This window comes from Brachycentrus maculatus, unplaced genomic scaffold, assembly GCF_059751285.1.
Source record: "Brachycentrus maculatus isolate JH-2025_06_01 unplaced genomic scaffold, ASM5975128v1 h1tg000344l, whole genome shotgun sequence".
Taxonomy (NCBI): domain Eukaryota; kingdom Metazoa; phylum Arthropoda; class Insecta; order Trichoptera; family Brachycentridae; genus Brachycentrus; species Brachycentrus maculatus.
In genome coordinates, this window is record NW_028281093.1 from 836,619 (window position 1) to 858,638 (window position 22,020).

At 32.3% G+C, this 22,020-nt stretch overlaps 1 protein-coding gene across 3 annotated transcripts in view; it reads right to left on the minus strand.

The window, feature by feature from the left end:
- Nucleotides 1-22,020, minus strand: part of tinc (transmembrane protein tincar) — a 293,902-nt gene that overhangs the window by 6,414 nt on the left and 265,468 nt on the right. For 2 of the 3 annotated variants that reach the window (XM_088269293.1, XM_088269294.1), the window contains 5 exons: nucleotides 7,186-7,695; nucleotides 6,235-6,607; nucleotides 5,046-5,732; nucleotides 2,624-2,753; nucleotides 710-901 (listed from right to left, as the gene is read on the minus strand). In XM_088269293.1, coding sequence (XP_088125419.1) covers nucleotides 710-901; nucleotides 2,624-2,753; nucleotides 5,046-5,732; nucleotides 6,235-6,607; nucleotides 7,186-7,695 — 1,892 coding nt within the window. The remainder of the gene's footprint in view (nucleotides 1-709; nucleotides 902-2,623; nucleotides 2,754-5,045; nucleotides 5,733-6,234; nucleotides 6,608-7,185; nucleotides 7,696-22,020) is intronic. The other variant, XM_088269295.1, reaches the window with a different exon arrangement.

The following is a 22,020-nucleotide window of genomic DNA, read 5'->3' on the forward strand; positions in this document are numbered from 1 at the left end:
GCAGTACACACGGAAAGATTAATCTTGCCCTTGCGATGCTAAAAACTTCACTTGTATTTTGTACACCATATGAAAATGTGATTTAAAAATGTCAAAAATGTGAATATTCCTTAATGTTGCTTTTATTGACCATAGCTGAATTTGAAATGTATCAATGTTGTAATGTTAGCCCTGTAAATATCTGAAAATGAGAAGAAAATACATAGAAAGTAGTCCCCATACCTGGCGTGTGCGTGAACGCAAAGCACAGCATACACACACACACACACACACTAAGAAACGTTTGTATATTGGTGATTCTATCCCTGATTTTTTTATAAATTATTTAGTTCCGTCGCTGCAAATAAATAACTTTTATGTTATGTGTAATAGTATTATGGAAGAATATAAAATTTCTGAACCCGTATCAATTATATTTTATTAATTGATTTGACATTCACTTTGTGGTAGAATATATCTATAATAAATTCTGTGGCATCGAAACATGTGTCACAGTAGATTTTAAGAAATAGTGGTATTTACCAAGTAAAACATTAATTAAAAATTATATTTAATATTGATATTTTCATTCTTAGAGTCGAATTGTACTTAAAACATGTCACTGGGAAGGAGAGGTTAAAAGTCTATTATTATCTTACTGCCCCTAAAAGTCTAAGAACAAACAGAAGTACACAGTTAGGTTAGGTTAGTGCAGTACATGAGGGCTCACCTGGCATTCGGTATGCACAGTGACAGCTGAGGAGGTGGTGACCGGGGACATTTGTGAGTTTTGTTCCATCGGGGGGTCGGGCAAGGCTTCCGGTGTTAGTAAGGGACTGGGATCCTCGTAGTCGCACGGTGGGATCAGGTCCCGATTGGTGCATGCGTATGTTACGCTGTCATCACGCACGCAAGCCAGAAGCTGTGCACACACGGTGAGTGTTAGTATCGCAAGCAATGAAAATGTTAGTGGTAGGATGTTACATTGTTATTCAGAAAAAATACAAATAAAATGCGGGTAAGTGAATATGACAAACGTAGGAAATTTCTTGAAATTAGTTATTCCAGTCTAATAAATATTTATAGACAAGTTTTTTATGCTAAATAAGTGACAATAAAATGAAAACAAAATCAATAAAAATGTTTTCAATGTGTGAACTACTCAAGGCTGATCAAGTTGCGTATATTATAAAAACCCTTTGGATAGCATTTACACAAATATTATGAAATTAATTAGTATTTAATAAAAAGACAAGTATATATTTTTTTTTATATTTACAAAAATACTTCTATTTAATACTATTTCTGAGAGCCTAAGCGGCTCATTATTAAAAATAGGTATCAAATTGTGGTAGAGTGGGTTCGAACCGAGAAACTCTGACTTAAGAGTCCACGACACTAACCACGGGACCACAACCCGACACATTTATAACTTTTATGTGATTATCATCATGAAACCTTTAATTTTATGTGATCAATCTAATTGTGATCAATCAAATCTAAAATGGTATTATTCTGACAAGTCAGAAAATACATGTTTATGAATCAAAGCATTTATTGGTCTAATAAACCAGTGGAAGTGTATCAAGTACTTATATCAATTTAACATGTGCAAAAGTGTAAGCTACAAAACATTGCTATAGTGTGATTGTTTTGAGAATAGCAATAAAAATACACTTGTAAATATATTGTCAATGTCAATATTGACAATTTGACGTATCACGAATGTTTCTGAGATTACTGAGATACATTTTATACCTACGGGGTATGGCTTATTGCAATTGGGCAATAATATAACGAACGTATCACATACATTTGTATGTCCGATTGAATAGCAATGAGAATGAAAATCATATATTTTTATTTGACCCTCATGAGAATCGAACAGGGAATCTCCAGCATGGTTGTCAAACTACAATACAGAGGCGGACTTCATATGAGTAAAATTCAAGTAAAAATAAGATCCGCCTCTGTAGTGTAATGTTTAATACGCTCAGCTACTGTACTAGAGGTCTCGGGTTCGATTTCCAGAGGGGGTAAAAAAAATTAAGTGATTTTTTCACTGTAATATTTATTCCATATTACCCTGGACTGGTACCTGAAGCAGTGGGGTGATTACCTTTCCTTCATGTGTAAACGATCAAGATAACACTGCATTTATATGATGCAGTTCCCTATACACCATCGAGTGCGGATGAGGGTTTAAAAAACAGCATTATGTCAACCTGATGCAGTGCCATGTACACCATTGGGTATGGATAAGGATTTAAAAAGAAACCTGTTTGATAATATACCAACTGACCAGCAAATATTGTAATGACAACTGTGGAGGTCCTCACCAAAATGTTAGATTTCAATTATAAATGATTTGAAGTAATCAGGAATTCTAGCTTGTAAAATCGTTACGTTTTGGTGTGATTTGAGATTTCATATTAGTTTGACACAGGATTGGTCACGTTTTGTCATAACTTTAGTTAAGATTTCGATAGAATACAGTGAACATAACAGATTTGCATTTAAAGGAATTTTTTGTGCAATATTGGGAATATAACTTTTTGGTAAGGACCTCCACAATCATTCTGATTCCATTATTCAAAGAGCAAGTTTTAACGTTAACTATAGAAATGATAGAGGTTAGTAGTACCTTTCCCTCCTCTGATGTATCATCCCCCGGATCTCCCATGCACCCCACCCCCATAGGGAGCTCCCTCAGGGTAGCGTAGTCCCCGTCATCTCCTTCACCGATACGTAGCGAGGTTCCACGTTCCTTATTACTACAAGACAGACACAGACACGGTATGTTAGTTGGTTACACATTGAACGGAGGCGTGACATATGTCCTCCTGGTAATATCAGAAACTAACATAGAAGCATTACTAGATAATGATCATAATAATTGATCTTTAATAGCAGCATTATTAGATAAACACATTCTTTGGGTCGAATACAACTTTCATGTCCATACAAGCATTGAATGGAGATGTGATATTTTTCCTCCTGTGACATATGATCGTAATGATTGATGTTAATTAGAAACTTTACTTGATAATGGTCATAATAATTGATGTTAATTAGAAGCATTATTTGAGAATGATCATAATAATTGATATTTAATAGAATCATTACTTGATAAACACATTCTCTGCGTCGAACACAACTTTCATGCCCATACAAACATTGAACGGAGGTGTGACATATGTCCTCCTGGTAAAATCAGAACTAACATAGAAGCATTACTTGATAATGATCATAATAATTGATCTTTAATAGAAACCTTACTTGAAAAACATATTCTGTGCATCTAACACCACTTTCATGTCCATACAAATATTACAGCCCAGAGGCTGCAATAAATATTAGGGTTTTTACTCGATTTTATGTGTTTTGAAAACACAAACAAAAACACTTGATGCTTAAATACAAAGTAGAATTTGGTTTTAAACAAAGTTATGGGTATTAAAAAATTTGCGAATTAACAACTAATCAACTTTATTTTATATGCATGAATGTGTTAAACCAAGTAATTGATCAAAAAAGTCCATAAGGTTTCTTCTGGTGAAGTTACTGGTAGAAACTTGTACGGTTTGATATTTTTAAAAATTGTTTGTACAGATAGCATTTTTTTGAGATTTAACCACTTAATGCTCAGGTTTTTTCAAAAAAATTCTCTAAAATTATCAAGTTATTCAATTTTTTTATTTAAAGAGTTTACATAATTTAAAACTTATCCTATTTAAAAAATATATATATATATATAACTCAGGTTGGCACACTACGATACATATGCCATCTGTGAACACTGCTCATTCAAAAGCATTACGTGGTTAATAAAAATTACAATATTATCCTATGAACTTTTCTGATTTCCTAGTTTGAGGTAGGTGTGTTTGTTCACAGAAAAAATATATACAACACATGTATATTTTATAACAATACATATTAATGTTTTAAAATCAATGTTAGATTTTTTTTTCATTTGAAATAATGTTTATCTTAGTTGTATTTTTATCTAATTTGTAGGCAAAAATATTTAAATAACACAGAAACAACGACATGCAGAATACATATTTAAAAGCAAAAAAAGCACTGAGAAAACTAATGAGTGAAAACAAATAACATTGATTTCATGCCAGTATAAATAAATTAATGATTTTGAAATTATAATACAATAATATACACGTAAAAGTGAATAGTTTGAGTTGTTATAAAGCTGCGTAATCCACTTTATTCCCAAATGTGTAGCGCTTTGTGATTGCCGATAGAGAATGGTTCCGCAGTGATCAATATTGATCTGCTTTGACAGCCAAGTTGATGGAAGTACAACTTTTTTATTTCAAAAGTCTACAGAGCGCTCATGTTTGGGATGTAGTGGAAACTCAGCTTTAGGTGTATGATTTTGTTGACGGAAGAAAGCAGTGTGATTTCATAGTGTATGTGAAAGGTTAACATAAAACGGTTACATAATCTATAAGAGTAAGACATTTAAAATGACAATAAAATACCAAATATAAAAATATAGTGTATTTCACACCAGTGTTTATGCTACCAATACGAAGGTTTATTATGTATAGAGGTGACACTCAGCAGTGCCGGGACATATATTTTTTCAGTCAGTTCTGGTAATAATATGTGAATCAGAGTAAGACTGGATTTAAGTTTTGTCCTGACATTTCTTGGTGGAACTGCACTTTATGTAATAAAATAACAACTACAATAAATAGTTTTATCCACATATATCTTACAGTGACAGTGCTTCGTCTTACGGACTAGTTTGATGATGTCCTGATGTTGATGATGAAACCTGGTCACCGGTCAAATATAATATATGTAGAAATAGTTATATATCTGTTATTTTATTATAAAAGACTTTATAGCTTAATGAAACCATTTGCAAGCACCCAGTATCGCATCATTGTGAAAATATAATTTTTGGTAAAATTATTATGATTTTAATAGTCTTTACAAAACAGTGTCTAACTACAAAGACACACATCACATGGCAGGCACAAGACAGGGACAGGTGAGTCACATGTTACACGACAGCCAGTATGAGTGTGAAAAGTTACCGTGAGTTGGACGTACAAGGAACATCATTGAAGGTTACTTTCTGCCCGGCTTTTCCCGAGGCGTTGTTGGCGTTCAGCTTCTTATTGAACCAAGCCAGTTTGTCGGTAGAATCCGAGGGGTTCAGGGAAACTGTCTTCGGTCTCAACCAATAGATCTGCTCCTCTCCATCGCCGTCATCACTCCCCGAAGCCTTGGCCTTTTTATCGAGCGCGGCTTTTTGAATGACGGTTAAAATAGCTTTCTTTGGTGAGTTTTCCGAGATCGTGTACGTTCTTCCGTTTCCAACGACCAAGAGGGGTTGTGTTGTTAAATCGTCATCTTTGCTGTTCCCAATCAGGTCTACATCGGTGACGAGTTTGATAGATCTGGCTGAGCGCACAGCCGCTTTTCCAATAGTGACCCTCAACTTGAACACCCATTTCTGTTTGATGGTTAAGAATAGCCATACTAGGACCCACAGGAAGAGATGCAGAATAGTCGATATCACGCAAACTAGGACCGAGGAATCCAAACTGCCGCGGTACACGACTGTGTAGTCATGGAGAAGTGGTGCACAGCATACGGCTATGGCCAGAAGGACACATAGAGCTGCGCAGTGGGTGAAGTAGCCCCACCCGCTAGCAGCTCGACCTTCTTTCACCATTATGACTCGCTTTTCACGCTCGGTGTTGAGGAAAGCATTGAACCTGGAATTAGAACAGATGTCATGTTTTTGAAAATAAACAATAAGAGTTTAGAGTAAGTACCTACTGGGAGGGTTAATTTTTTTTATCGAATTCTTGGTATTAAAATTCATGTAAGTTAAATTTTATAGTCCATATTTGTAACTATACGTAATGACACAAAATAACAAAATTAAAGTATAAAAAATAATACACATATTAAAAAAAATTAATCAAAAAACCATTTTTCCAAAAACAAAAGTATGCATAAAAAATCTGTGCATACATATATTAATAAATTTACATTTTCATTTATGTGATTACATTTTTTACTGAAAAATCATTTTGTAAAACACTTCTTTTAGATAAGTTGGCTTTATTTTGTCGAATAGTATGGATAACTAATTATTAGTTGACTTCCAACACCCTCAAATAATAATCGATCAAGCATGCTATATATTTACGATTCATTTTTTAAAAATAATAAGTATTGCATAAATACATAAACGAAAGTATAAATATTTACCGTCCATAGCCATAGAGGTAAAGCACCAAGCTGGAGGAGAGCACAAGTAATCCCGACAGAACAAACAGCGCCAGGGTAACATGAGGATTCAGTAGAAAGGGAGATTCCCCTCCAAACAAATTGATGCCCGTTCTGTAGCGGAGCAGAGGAAGTGCCTTATCCACGCCAAACACTTGGACTTTGTACAAAACAGACATTCCCGCAAACGACATCAGGCTTTGGACCCCGTTCACCAAAAGTTGGAAGGAAAAGATCAGTCCGAAGCATTTGTTTGTGCTCCAGAATACCGCGGGATAGCGAACTGCATAGACCAGGAGAGCTATTGCGTAGTTGAGGAATTCTAAGGATACACCTCTCCATCCGTTTTGGGATTCTGAAAACAAGGATAACAAAAATTTTCATTTTCATTTTTTCAGATTGTGAATTACATAAAAGAATAAAATTTATTTTAAATGTAATAAAGTTTTCACTTCTTTCATCAATTATGACCCAAATAAAGATTATAAGAGGTAAAAAATGATGTAGTTTAGTTCAGTGAAAATCCGAAATGGTAAAAAAAATAATATATAATATGCCTAGTAAAAAATTAACATTTGTGAATGTAATTCCAAAATATGTTATTATTTTTAACCGTTGAAATCGGTACCTATATCGACTCTGGTATACTTTGAAAAACGCACCCGTCGATATACTGGCGATGACGCTAAAATATTTTGGCGATCGGTTTTGTGCGTGCGATTTTTAAAACTACGATTCACAAATAAACTAATTCAAGTAATTTTTAGTGAGAACAGAATTTCAACAGAATATTGTTGTCGTAAAAACCTCTTGATTTCGCCCTTACTATGTTGAGATTTCGAAATGTAGACATTTTTATGTTTTTTTATCGTAAATACGAGTACCAAAAAAAAATCAGACGGATAAAATAGACTATATTAATTGGCTCCTTACCTGAAGGATTCCACGGCTCAGAGCCCAGGATATCGCGCAAAGTATTCTCCATGTTGAATGGGAGGCTTCTAGGCTGGTACATGGACGAGTTCCTATCGTCTTCAGTTGGAGATTTCATCGTTGAACTTGTACTGGGAGATAAAACCGTCGTAGAAGTTCGAGAACCTTTATATCTCCCATTCTGCGTTCGTTTCGGAGGATTCGTCGCGAAAGGATACTTGGTTGCCGGATTCTTGGTCGCCAGTTTGGCTATCGTCGCTTGTTGTTCCTTGATCGTTGTCACGACGGTTGTCGGTGGAGGAAACGTTGTGAATGTTTCAGTTGTCACTGGATAATCGGTGGTGGTTGAGGGTATCGATAAGATCGTCCTCGGCGGATTGGGAGGTGACGTCACCATGGGTTGTGGTGTGGGCATTGTCGATATGTTATTCGGAGAGGTCATAAAACTGAGAACAACCAGCCGATCCCTGTTAGCCACCATGAAGTCCAGATCGGTTCTCCAAATGGCATCTGAAACAAGATGTAAAAATTTAGGACTTTCGTAAAATATTACAGCAACTTTGATTTGACAGTACCGTCCGATTTACACAGGATTTTGATTGAATCCAAATACTAATGTCCAAATTAATGTCAAAAGAAATATATCTGAATCCGAAAAGTCTCACCCGTTTCAACATACGGTTTCATACGACCAAAATAACTAAAGGATTACAGATTTTCCAGTCGAAAGTACTCATTAATACCGACTGGAGTTACCACAAACACAGTATGTTTACCTGTAATTAGAATTTCCTACTCAAAATAAAATATCGGGTCCGTTTGAAGTGTAACCGAGTCGAAGGGGTGTTTAACCTTCCCCTCGCGGTGATATGTATTTACTACAACTCGACTTTTCAAATGAAAATATCAATATAAAATAAAATAGATACGGGCTCAAAATTTTTGTATTCCTCCGTAATATAATCATGAATCGCATGAAAATATTATATATAATATAAAGTTATTCATTTGCAGCGACGGAAATAAATAATTTGTGAAAAAATCGGGAATAAAATCACCAATAGACAAACGTTTCTCATTGTTTGAGCGCGTGCCGTTGCATTGTGTATACGAGCATGCCGTTGCAAGTTTAGTAGTGCGCAGACCGTCGTATGCAATGGTCGTGTCGCTACGCTAGCTATTGCGACTATTTACGATGTCTTTTTTCGCGTTTTCAGATAATTATCAGAGCTAACATTATAAAATTGTTATATTTCAACTTCAACTATGATCAATAAAAGTAAAATTTAGGAATATTCACATTTTTCCCGTTTTTAAACTACATTGACATATGGTGTACAGAATACATATCACCGCAGCACGCGGAAGTTTTTAGCACCGTAAGGGTTGAACAAAGCCGGAACGTCAGAAACTTAGCTCTTCCGTTAAGCATCCGTTTGCCTTTCCGTTCCGTGTCCGTTCGTTAGCTAGCCGGTTGATAATGTTTGAAACGACTCGCAGCAACACCAAACCAATTTTCAACAGAGAAATTCATCATTATAATACACGAGGACACAATCAAATACATGTGGCCCGATAAACTCAACTAAGTTTGGAGTAGGGTCCTTACATTATATTGTCTATACCCAAATTAACCAGCTGCCTGACATGTATAAAATAGAACCCGGTCAGGAATCCAAAATTAATTAACTGAAAAAATACTCAATGGAAAGATATTTGTGTTAGTCATTAGTTATATACTTATATATATATTTTCTTGAAACATGCTTCTTACCTCATGTTTTTTTTATATGCCTGTTTTATCTTCTTCAAACCCTTATCCGCACCCTAATGGTGCTAAGAGCACTGCATCATAAAAACGCGGTGTTATCTTAATCGTCAACACATGAAGGAAAGATGATCAGCCCTCCGCTTCAGGTACCCGTCCAGTGTAATATTTAATAGATATTACAGTGGAAAAAATCACTTTTATTTATTTGACCCTCCTGGGAATCGAACCCGGGACCTCCAAAACGGTAGCTGAGCGTGCTGACCATTAGAGTACGCAGGCGGACTTAATATGCCTATATTCCTATTAACTGTACCTTTATTACTTTATATTTTGTCCGGTGTTTTCTTGTTTGTTACTTTCTTATTTGTTTTTCTGTCTTGTTCCCATGTCCAAAAACCTTAATCCCATGTCTCAAAATGAGCAATGGACATTCTTCTTCTTCTAACTCTTATCCGCACCCAATGGTGCATAGGGCACTGCGTCGTATCGACGTAGTGTTGAAGGCAAGGTGATTACTCCTGCGCTTCAGAGAACAGTCCTGGGTAATATAAAATCTCTAATATAGATTAAATCTCTAATATAAGAAAATCTCTAATATAAGAGTATAAAATCTAATATTCATTTTCACCCCCTCTTGGGAATCGAACCCGGTACCTCCAGCACGGTAGATATACACGCTAACCATTACACCACAGAGGCGGAAATTACTAATCGGGAATAAAATAAATGTGAATTATGTATTTAATATATTTAAATAAATAAATAAATAAATTTTTCCCGTTCATTTGGCCGTTCATTGTCCCCGTGAACGGGACGGAAGCGGAAGTTTCCGTGTATACGTACGCGAAACGTAACCATGAACTTTGGGAGGCCGCCGTCTGTGCCACCACGCTACTAACGGAAAATCGATACGGTGTCCCTACGACGTAGACACTACGTAGAGGCTCTACGGTCTGCCGTGCGGTGTCGCGGTGCAGCGCGTCTACGGCGTGAAATATTATACAATTAAATTACAGGCCGTAACTTATTGCTCTGGTTATGGTGAATAATGCGACGTCGAAGAGACGAGACTATTACGGTGTGCAAAACACACGACACGTGCATTTTTTCTTTGTAAAACGGCTAAGAAAACATGAAAAACCTTTTCTAAAACTTTTTATTTATGTGTGAATTTTAAAAATAATAAAAAAAATCAACCTTTAGTAATTGTAAAATGCATATAAGGACGATTTTTAAACATAGTTAGAAAGGTAAACGAATATTTGCATTATTTAAATTTATTTTTGATTCATAAATACAAATAACAGTAATATCATTTGATTCAATGTTAATTGTAGACAGTTATCAATTACTCTTTTTTTTAGTTATAAGTTTTACTTAGTAAGTACCACTACTTCTTAAAATCTATTGTGACACGTGTTTCGATGCATTTCGCATCATTTTCACGCACCATATGGTGTTTGAAAATGATGCGGAGTGCATCGAAACACGTGTCACAGTAGATTTTAAGAAATAGTCGTATGTACTAAGTAAAACTTAAATTAAAAATGGATAGATTTTACCACAAAGTGACTGCCTTAAACAGTACTGTAAAGATTTGAAGACGCTGTATTCCATTTAAGAATGAATAGTTATAAAGAATAGAACGCCACACTATTATTATTTTGAAAACATAATTCGCCTTTTCCACATTCATGTATGTTTGAAATATCTGAAGATATCAAGGTTTGATTTTTTCTTTTTGGTTTATTTTTATTTTTTAATCCAAATTGTTTATTGAAATTTTATAATTACTGTTTGTTGTCAGCTTTGCAAGACTTTTCCTCTGAAAACTTGAGCAATCTTTTTGTCGAACGATGATTAAAAAACCTTTTTTTCCCGTTCTCCTAAATCCGATCCTTTGCCTCATTTTCCGTTCCGGTGTATTTCCCGGCTGTTCGTTTTTCCGTTTTCTAGCGATAAATAAAGCCCTTGTGGGAATTTCGAGAGCCACTTATTAAAAGGGTCATAGCATGGGAAAGTAATTACTGGGAGCCGAACCGAGATGCCATGGTCTTATTTCTAATTATCTTTCCTCTTTGAGCAAGCCGAGGAACGCGAAGAAACAAGATCCGCACAAGAAAGTCTTCGGTAATAACGAAGAAAATTGAGAAAAAACCCATTGTTCGATATCCTATCATCGGGACTTAGAAATTTATATACTACAAAGAACCCCAGAATCGTTCAACAGTAAAGAAACCATTTTTTTAATTTAATTTTTTTTTAATTTTATGTATTTTTATTTATTGACTTGGCGTTTAATTTGTTGAACTCCATTTTAATTTATGTATTAATTTTAAATCAAACACAGATTTTTTGAGTCTACTAAGTTGTATTTTATTAACAAAAAACCCATAAAAAATTATATTGTGACAATTGTTTCGCCTTGTTAGGGCATTATCAAACGAATGTCATTTTATGTAATCAGTTTCATCATATTTTATTAACAAAAAACACATAAAAAATTATATTGTGACAATTGTTTCGCCTTGTTAGGGCATTATCAAACGAATGTCATTTTATGTAATCAGTTTCATCATATTTTATTAACAAAAAACACATAAAAAATTATATTGTGACAATTGTTTCGCCTTGTTAGGGCATTATCAAACGAATGTCATTTTATGTAATCAGTTTCATCATATTTTATTAACAAAAAACACATAAAAAATTATATTGTGACAATTGTTTCGCCTTGTTAGGGCATTATCAAACGAATGTCATGACATTCGTTTGATAATGCCCTAACAAGGCGAAACAATTGTCACAATATAATTTTTTATGTGTTTTTTGTTAATAAAATACAACTTAGTAGACTCAAAAAATCTGTGTTTGATTTAAAATTAATACATCAATTGTCACAATATATTTTTTTTTTATGTGTTTTTTGTTAATAAAATACAACTTAGAAGACTCAAAAAATCTGTGTTTGATTTAAAATTAATACATAAAGTAAAAAAAACCACATGAAAACGATTGTAATACATTTATAATTTCTTTCACAATTTATTTCAATTCAATTCCCTCATATCTTAAATGTATCGACTTATGAATAATTCGTAGCAATTGAAATTACTGCCTCTTGCAGAATTATATCTTTATCGATTTTATAATATAAAATTTAAAAATACGACTAATTTTTTAGTATATTGAAGTAAACAAGACTAGTTTCGAGAACTACAGATGTTCTTATTAATGTAATAAAATACAAACTGATTACAAAAAGTTTTTTTTTCACCTATGATGAGAGCATTTATAGTTCTCGAAACTAGTCGTGTTTATTATAATAACCTCAAAAAGTGGTATTATACAAGCGTTTTGTTTTTATCTTTCGTCACTACCGACATCATAAGACCGGTGTTATGATGTCGATAACGACGAAACCCGATCATTAGTCAAATAAAATCAACGTGAAAAGTGTATATTATATAATTGTTTTATTAGATTTATATTATCCACTGACACTTCGTGATGGAATTGCATTTTTAATTTATTATTAGATTAAAACCAATATTTTTAGCTTTTCCACTTTTTTATTTGACCAGCGACCGGGTTTCGTCGTTACCGACATCATCAGACTGGATGGACGTCGTTACGTAACGACGAAACCCGGTCGCTGGTCAAATAAAAAAGTGGAAAAGCTAAAAATATTGGTTTTAATCTAATAATAAATTAATTGTTTTATTATGTAAAATACAATTCCGCCAAGAAGTATTAGTAGAAAATTTGAATCTAGTAATACTTACATTCATAAACTTAAAAGTGGCTTAATACAAGTGTTTTATTTAAATTTTAAAATACCCATGTATATTAATTTTAGACAGGAGTAAGATAAACATCTCCTTATCATTCGTCGTTCACTTTGTGTAAGGTGTAAGAATTTTTAAAACTATTTTTCATTTCAAAAAATATGTATACATAGATACATAAACAAACGTTTTCATTTCATATATTTTTTAATTAATGTATATAATTAATTATGGTACATATTTAATTTGCGGAGAACCACCAAGTCACCTTATGTCTTGTCGAGTGAGTTCTTTTTACATGCTTTTTAAAATTATTTTATTTTATTTTAACATAATATATACACAAAAAGCAGAAAAATATGAAAAGCACATAAAATAAATGAATTAAAGGAAGAAATCCTTCCTTACATTATTAATATAATACAACAAGATTCAAAATTAAGTCACATTAGTTACACACAAGCAAACCCTTGTTTAACTAAATACGTATAAATAGGAAATAATACGTCGTTCACAGCGGAACGAGGGAGTATAACGTACACGTAGCGTACTGCGATCCTGCATCGCAAACAACCTAGACTTTTAGATGCTGATAATATATTCACGCGCGTACATAGATATGAATATATCCGCGTGGGTAAATAATATTCCTATTCGCGAAGTATTTCGTCTCCGTTCACATCGCTGCGCAATCATTCCTTGGAATAAGGGATGATGTTCCACATCGTATGGGGTTATTATGTTATTATTTTTTGATATCTCAACATAGATGAAGAAGAATATGGAAATCTGAGCATTTATGGGGCTTACGACCGTCATAAGCTGGTTTATGTGATCACTTTACACACGTGTAACATGTATATTTATATTTATATATCGCTCACTCCTTTCAAGAACGTCATAAATCAAAACACTTGATTTTTCAGGAGAACGTTTTTAAGTTTAAAAATATAATACAATGTATTCAAAACAAATATCAAGCCACTTATTGAACTTTTATATATCAAGCCACTTACTGTGCAACATATCAAGCCACTTACTGTGCAACATATCTTTTTAGGTAAAACCTGAAGGTTTTTTCTCCATTGGAAAAATATTTAAGATATTTAAAAAAATACTTAAACAATGCATTTTCTTTTAAATGCAAAAATAACACTTTCTGCCCTGTAGCGGGTAAATATTAAGTTTAAAATATGACTCTTTTTCTGGGATATAGTACATTTTCTGGGCATTCCGAAAACATGCACAACTGAAAATTAACGATTTTTTATTTATGACGTTCTTGAAAGGAGTGAGCGATATATGTGATACAATTTTAAATCATTGTTCAAGAACCACTAGAATTTTCACGAATGACATCTATTGGTGAGACGAAGAAGCTTTTTAGCATTTCTTTTTAAGATTAACAAATAATAAAGAAACTAAGGAATTTTTAATTTAATATTGTTTATTCCTATTTTTTAATTAAAAAAAAATAAAGTGAAGATGCAAATATGCTGTTTTTTCGCCTAGAATATGAAGTTACTTTTTAATATTAAAATCGTGCTTCTGTACTATGAATACAGGTTATACGAATGGCGTATTTATTTTTAAGTTTGTCGCTGAATTTGTGTACTATATAAACTGAAGTGAAAAATAGATTAGTATGGCGAGCGCGTCTCATGGGTACATTAATATTGATCCGGCTAAGCAAGCTGGGACGATCAATATGCCCATTTAAAAGTTTTCATAAGAAGTGTCAGCAAGTAGACACCTCTATTCTTAGTAATCCATTAGAAATTAAATCCTTGGCCCATCGTATAGTTATGATATTATTCACACAATTTTTCTGGTTTAAATTAATTACACGTAGCTTCATACCATACTACAAGATATGCTCATTTATTACTTGGTGGGACTGCAATTTATGTATTAAAACAAAAACTATTTAGTTCTTTCCGCTTTTAATGATAAAAGAGGAAAAAACTATGCGTTTGTAGTTTAATTAAATATATGAAATAAATATTATGATTAAGCGAATAGTTAAACGTGGTTTTATTATATTTTATTCCATTTGATTCTTAAGTAATATTTTGTGGTAAATAAAGACAAAATTGTGTATATATATATGTATACTACATAAATTGTGCCATGTTTTCAGTGCGGAAATAAAATTCTGAAATTTAATTAAACTAAAGTTGAATTTTCCCACACCCACTTGACACATAAAATGGAATGTAATAAATATACAACTGCCAGGATAAAAATTCTGAATGACGCGTTTTCAGTCCTACGTTCCCCTAGGAAACCATGTGTGAAAGGAAGAACGCTGAAATATTACTGAAAATTCACTGAACACGGGATATTTCAGCAGTTTAAGGATTTATTTTTACGTTCCCAAGTCTGCTGTGGAACAATAAAATACACGGAGAGTATAAAAGGGACTACTTGATACTTGAAACGAGATTAAAGTATCAACACGTCATTCATCTTGCGATAAATAAAATGATCTTTTTTACAACATTTTGAGTGTTGAACTTGAACTTCCGAGAATTTGAGTGGTGTGGTTGTCAATAATGGGTAGAATTGGTGAACGTTACACGTGAGTAAAGTGATCACTTAAACCAGCCTATGACGGTCGTCGGCCCCATTAATGCCCAGACTTCCATTTTCTTCGTCATCTTTGATAAGATGTGAAAAAATAATATAAAAAATGATCTTTGTTTGATTTGTAATCCGTACCATTTGACTTTTTTTGTTGAAAGGTAACTTATATTTATTATCACTCAAGACTAGCAGTTGAATTACATGTCTAGTCACCTTGCCCTGATTATGTATTTGACAACTAAAATAACACAGATGCAATGCGATTCGGTGACCTATGCACCATTTGGGGTTTTAGCGTTTTGTTTTTTTTTAAATTTATTTAAAACTGTAACAAGGGTTCTTTTCTTCATAAATTTCGTTAAAAAATGGCAATCTGACGATGAATGTTTTCAAAACAATATTCTTTATTATATTTTGTGTGTTTTTTCTTCATCAATTACACCTGTTAATAAATATTTCCTACAACAAAGAAATCCTACATCAGTATATAAACTACAGCATAAAAACTACTTTCAAAATTAATATAATAAATATATATTATTTCGAGAAATAAAAATACTTTATGTTCTGATCCACTCACATTATTTGTTTAACCAACTAGTTTCGGCAACAACCTGTTGCCCTCTTCAGGGTTACATTTATTACTAAATGTAATAAATGTAACCCTGAAGAGGGCAACAGGTTGTTGCCGAAACTAGTTGGTTAAATAAAAATGTGAGTGGATCAGAACACAAAGTATTTTTATTTCTCGAAATAATATATCAATATGATCCACAAAGTTAATGCTTTCAATATTCAAAACATAATAAATATATTTTTTTAAAGAGTAATATTTGTAGTTTTATTGTTTACACAAATATTTCAATTTCATACTATTTCTATGAGCCTAAGCGGCTCATTATTAGAAGTAGGTATCAAATTGTGGTAGAGTGGGTTCGAACCGAGAAACTCTGACTTAAGAGTCCGCGACACTAACCACGGGACTACAACCCGACTGGATAGATATTCTTTTATATAATGGGGAGAATGGTCAACGTTACACAAGTGTATAAAATGATTGCATAAATCAGGTTAGTACCAGGTCGCAAACCCTGGAATGCTCAGACTTCCATCTTCCTTCGTATAAAAATAGTAGATGCTTCGTATCAGTTTTCTTCTTCTTTGTTATGATGGGTCATGTCAGGTCTAGCTGTTTCTTATTTATTTATTTTTTTATTTATTTTTTTAAAATTTCTTATCAGTGGGAACATAGACAATAGCTCCTACCCCCTCTTCAACCTTCAACGTCCCATGGACCCAACTCTAAAATTTACAATTAGCGTCACATACGGTGTTTGAAAATGGTGCGGAATGCATCGAAACACGTGTCACAGTAGATTTTAGGAAAAAGTGGTATTTACTAAGTAAAAAAATTAATAAAAAATGGTTAGATTTTACCCCAAAGTGACTGCCAAATCGATTAAAGAAATTATGTACATACATACCTTTCCCATAATAATATTCAATTGCGTATATATTGATTTTCAATAATTTCCTCCCGTATGTTGAATATTGAATAAAATTTACGTGCTCACAATAAATAGCTAGAAGGCTTCACGGAATAGAGAATCGATATACAATTTGCTTATATTTACCAATAAAAGTAAATACTTTCGTCACGAACGTAAAACAAGAAAACAGGTTTACGTTTCAATATTTTCACATTCGAAGTAAATATAATTTACTGTCTGATATTACAATATATAGGCCAAGAGTGATACGTATATGTGTACTAAAAGATACATGTGCAATTATAATGATAAAGATTTCGTATTATAGAAAGCTATATAATCAAAAATATGTAAAAAGTTTATTTTTGGGTAAAATTATTTAAAAAAATACTAATTTATTAATTTTTTTATTTAAAAATAGTATAATACTGGCGAATAATGTGAGCAGAATGTGAGAAGAAAAAATATTTGAAGAAAATAAATAATTTGAAGTATTTCGTAGGGGATTTGAAATTCAAGAGCATTATAATGGATAATATTACTCTCATATGCAGCAGTTAATTAAACAGTCTGGTATAATAAAGATACACTTCCTAGTAAAATTTTAATTTAGAAATTACTGTTATCATGCTTCAATATACGAGGCAATATTATTAATTTACAATGTAATTTTCCTAATATTTTTTTATTAAAAGTATTATAAAAATCATAGTGCTTACACGAGTACGATTATTCAAGAGTAATTACTGATATTTAAAAAAAATGTTAATGAATTTCCATTGTAATATATGGATACAATGCATCAAATTCACAAAAAATACCTTGGTATTAAAGTTGAATTTTAATACCATTGTATTAATATTATTAAAAAAAATACAACTGATTACCGAGCCTTTCGTTAAATAGGGATCCTCTTTTCTTCTACCCTGTCATAATTATTGTTTAATTATGAAATCTACAATTTTTGTACATTGTAATGATACCTTCTAAAAACAAGGCGGTTGGTTATTAAAATAAAAGTAAAACCATAATATGAATACAAATTGACCAATATTATTATATTGTATTGAAAACAATTTTTCGAATATTTATTTAACAAAAACATGATTTTCTTGTCGTATAAATTCGTTTATTTTTCAGTGTATGTATGTTGAAAGTAAAATAGTAAACATGGAGAATGTAAAGTTATTTTATGATGTACAATATCCGAATCTCGAAAGGGTTTCAACTTCAATTTGCACCCAATAAATCGGGTATAATATTGAAATAGCTGAAAAAGACGTGAGGCTTATCAGCCTGAAGGAAGAGCTCATATTTTGGGCAAACAACTTTTAATAAAATCGCAGAAGCCTCGAAGTGTGAACAACCGTTATAAAATATCATCTCAGACGCGGTGCTTCTTCGAATTTCATCTCGGTGTCAACGGAGTATATTTATATGACGGATACGCTTGCTTTTAGAGAGCCTTATATAAAGGACACAAATCTTGATTATGGAACTGACATCGAGAGCTTAAAAGCTTCACATTCTCACGAAGGCACTTTAATTAAAAAAAACTCGGGGCTTTCTAAGGAAAACTTGGAAACTTCGAATGTATTTTAATTAAGAGGAGTATAATTACATATTATTATCTCATTACTACATTTGTAATATTCTGGGTAAATATTTAGCGGCGTAAAATATTTTGAAGCATTGTAATGAGTTTGGAACCGTAATTAAAATTCTATAAATATATTTAAAAAAATATATATTATACTTAAGCATGTTCTGTACAACTCATATATGAATGAGTATGTATATTATAAACCTCATGACGCTTTATGTTTGAGTTCACGGGAGCCATCTGCGATTGGTTTGAGAAAGCTTTTATTTGACAGAGACCATTTCATTTAGATATTAATACCCTGTAAAATACCCAGACTTCCATATTATTCTAATTAACTCACAGGAGAAACCCAGATTTGTGAACATGGATTTGGAGACACACCAAAAAATATTGAACACAAGTTCAAGAATATTTTTTCACTGGATTTTTTGTTGTTGTTGATATTCGATAGTTAATGTGACATTCAATAATTTTCTTCTGTATGTTGAATATTGAATAAAATTTGCGTGCTAACAACAAATAGCTGGGAAGGAAATTCACGGAATAGAGAATCGATATATACTTAATACAATTTGCGTATATTTACTGATAAGTTAATATGGGATGACCTGTCCTTATCATTCGTCATTCACTTTGTGTAATCCCACTTTTAAAAAGCTTTAAAGTGGTATTACACAAAGTGAACGATGAATGATAATGAGAGTTGCATTACCATTCCACAAAATTAACAATGCTTTTAATATACAAAATATTATATGTAATGATTCAAATAAGATCATAAGACATTTAAAATCATTTAAGTTCCATGTGTCTGAAGGAGTTTTCCGAAGCGGGATTCTTCTACACCTTTGGCAAAAGTTCTTGCATATATTTTATTTTTAATGTATTTTAATGTATACGCTTTAACAAAATAGTTTGTAATGCATATGTTACTTGAAAATAAATCAATTGAAAATTTAATACAATTCTAAAATTCTTTAATTCATGGTTGTCTAATGATAAACCCCATTTGGGTCTCGTGACAAGATCAATCGGGTTATGACAGATGCTAACCTGACAAAAAACTTCATGGCGGTCAAACTGAGGTTGAAAAAAAAAACGCAAATTTGATCAATTTGGTCGGATTCCTATACACAGAGAGGCTGTGATCTGTGATCTGTCGACCGACGGAATTGTTATTTGATCTAAGGAGATCTGGGGTAGGTTGGGTTAAAAGCGTTTTGCATGGACGTTTTATTTTTTGCAGGGGTGAATGTAAACGTGACAGCAGATTGATGCAAATGCGACACGAAACGCCTTTGACAAGAGTGTGTTTTCCCGCCATTTACCGTCTGCCGACTTTTCATTTCCTTCAAAGTAATGCCGAGCTATGAAATTCATTCCTGCCTGGGGTTCATGTTAAATAAAAAGGTTTGGGAAAAATAAGGTTATTCATATTCAGGACTTCATTTTCAAGCATAATATTTTGGTTAAATTATTCAACTATATAAGCGTTCATTCACCTCCGAATTAATGTATACGATTACAAAAAATCTGATTTATGTATGTATGAAATGTAAAAAAACATTCGTGTATAATAATACTCGCAATATTTTACATAGTAACAGATAAGGAAGTTTTAAAAACGATATCAAATCATTATAAAACTGCTAAGTGAAAAACTTGATCAAATAAAAAAAGGGAAATTTTATGTACGTACATCTAAATAAAAACGTAAATATTCTTTTGTTCAAAATATTAAATCTCAAGTTATTTACCGATTGCTTTGAAATTTAAGCAAAATGTTGCAATCATATACGCGCATATTTTACGGGTATTTTTTTAATAAAGTTTACATTTGAGAGGTGTTTTTACATGCGACAGGTAAAAATAAGATTTTTCAAATATATTTTGTACCGCAATGGCAACGCCATCTGTTGAACGTAACATCAACACACGCAATGCTAAATATTATTTATGGTAAACAGCATGCTTCTTTACAGCTGCTATCGGTAAGCATTTACAATGTTTTCGATTACTTTGTTGTTTCATATATTTTAAGGTCTTCTATGTTAAAATAAATTATTTTTAAATGCTTATAAAAAAAAGATATTTAATTGTACAATAAAAGCACAAACATATCGGTGGCTTAATTTTTCAGCAGTTTTTTTAACCCTCCGATTCGATTCCCTGGGGTGTCAAAACAAATACCTGTAGGAGAGATTTTAACTATATATATATATATATATATATATATATATATATATATATATATTAATATAATCCTGGACTGGTACCAAAAGTGCGAGATTGATTAATTTTGCCTTCATATAATCAACGATAAAAAAATAACATCGCTTCCATACGATGCAGTACCCTATGCACTATTGAGTACGAATAAGGGTAAGAAGAAAAATGAGATTTTTTTATTTATTAATTTTTATAAAACGGGGTTCATATGCATAATAAGCACGTAGGTCTCAATTTATTTGACATCATCGACGGTGCATAATTTTCCAACCCTTTTGTATGTAAATACAATATTGATTGAAAATTAAACATAATTAAATTTGTACACACAAGGATTGCATAAATAACACATGCTGAAAAGTGATAATTATTAAATTACAGGATTAAATCAACATTGATATTGAGTATCCCATTTGTTTGAACAACATATGGGATATGTGATATTCAATAATAGACTCGACTGCAGAGGGAAATTTGTTTTTCAATGCGGACCGAAATATAATCCCAGCCGTTTGGAAATGCATTGAACAGCAAAATTCCCATATAAATGTAATATAATATGTATATATGTATTGGGAATATAGTCAGGGAATCTCATTTCAACCAGGATTATTGTTTTATCCAGTTTTAACTGAAACACAGAGAATGGAAATCGAATATATTTTCATAATAAATGCATTGCATTACTGCATTACGCTCAAATCTGATCGATGTCCATTAGAAATTGAAGGATTAAAATTGAAATTTTCAGTTCTAAATAAATTTGATACATTTTTCAAGGCTTTTATTTTAGTGATCTTTTATATAATTATGAGTCCGATTGTAAGGCACCGTTGATGAAATAAGAAAAAACTTTTAACCCTTCTACTTTCAGCTTCCCAAGGGTACAAATCTCAAATTTAGACAAAGCTTAACATACAGTGTTTCATAATGATGCTGAATGCGCCGAAACACGTGTCACAATATGAATAATTTTAAGACATAGTAGTATTTACCAAGTAAAAGATAAATATCTTTATAAAATTAATTAACTTTCTTTTCACCACTTTTTTTACTAATACAATTTAACCTACCGGTTTCGACAATACCTTGTCATCATCAGGGTTTATTTTAAATCAAAAACATTATAAACATTAAAATACTCTAACCAAAAACTTCCACACACTCCTAAAGAGTATAAAGTAAGTAACATTTAGGATAAAAATCCAAAAAGTTATTTTTATTTTTTATTCAAGAAATAAAAGATAAACAGTCAAGTTGGCAAAAGAAGGATGAAAGTAGATTGAATGCAGTCGAAATGCGACCCTTCAGACAAATGAGCGGTAAAACGATACATGATAGATGTTCAAATGGTGAAATAAGGAA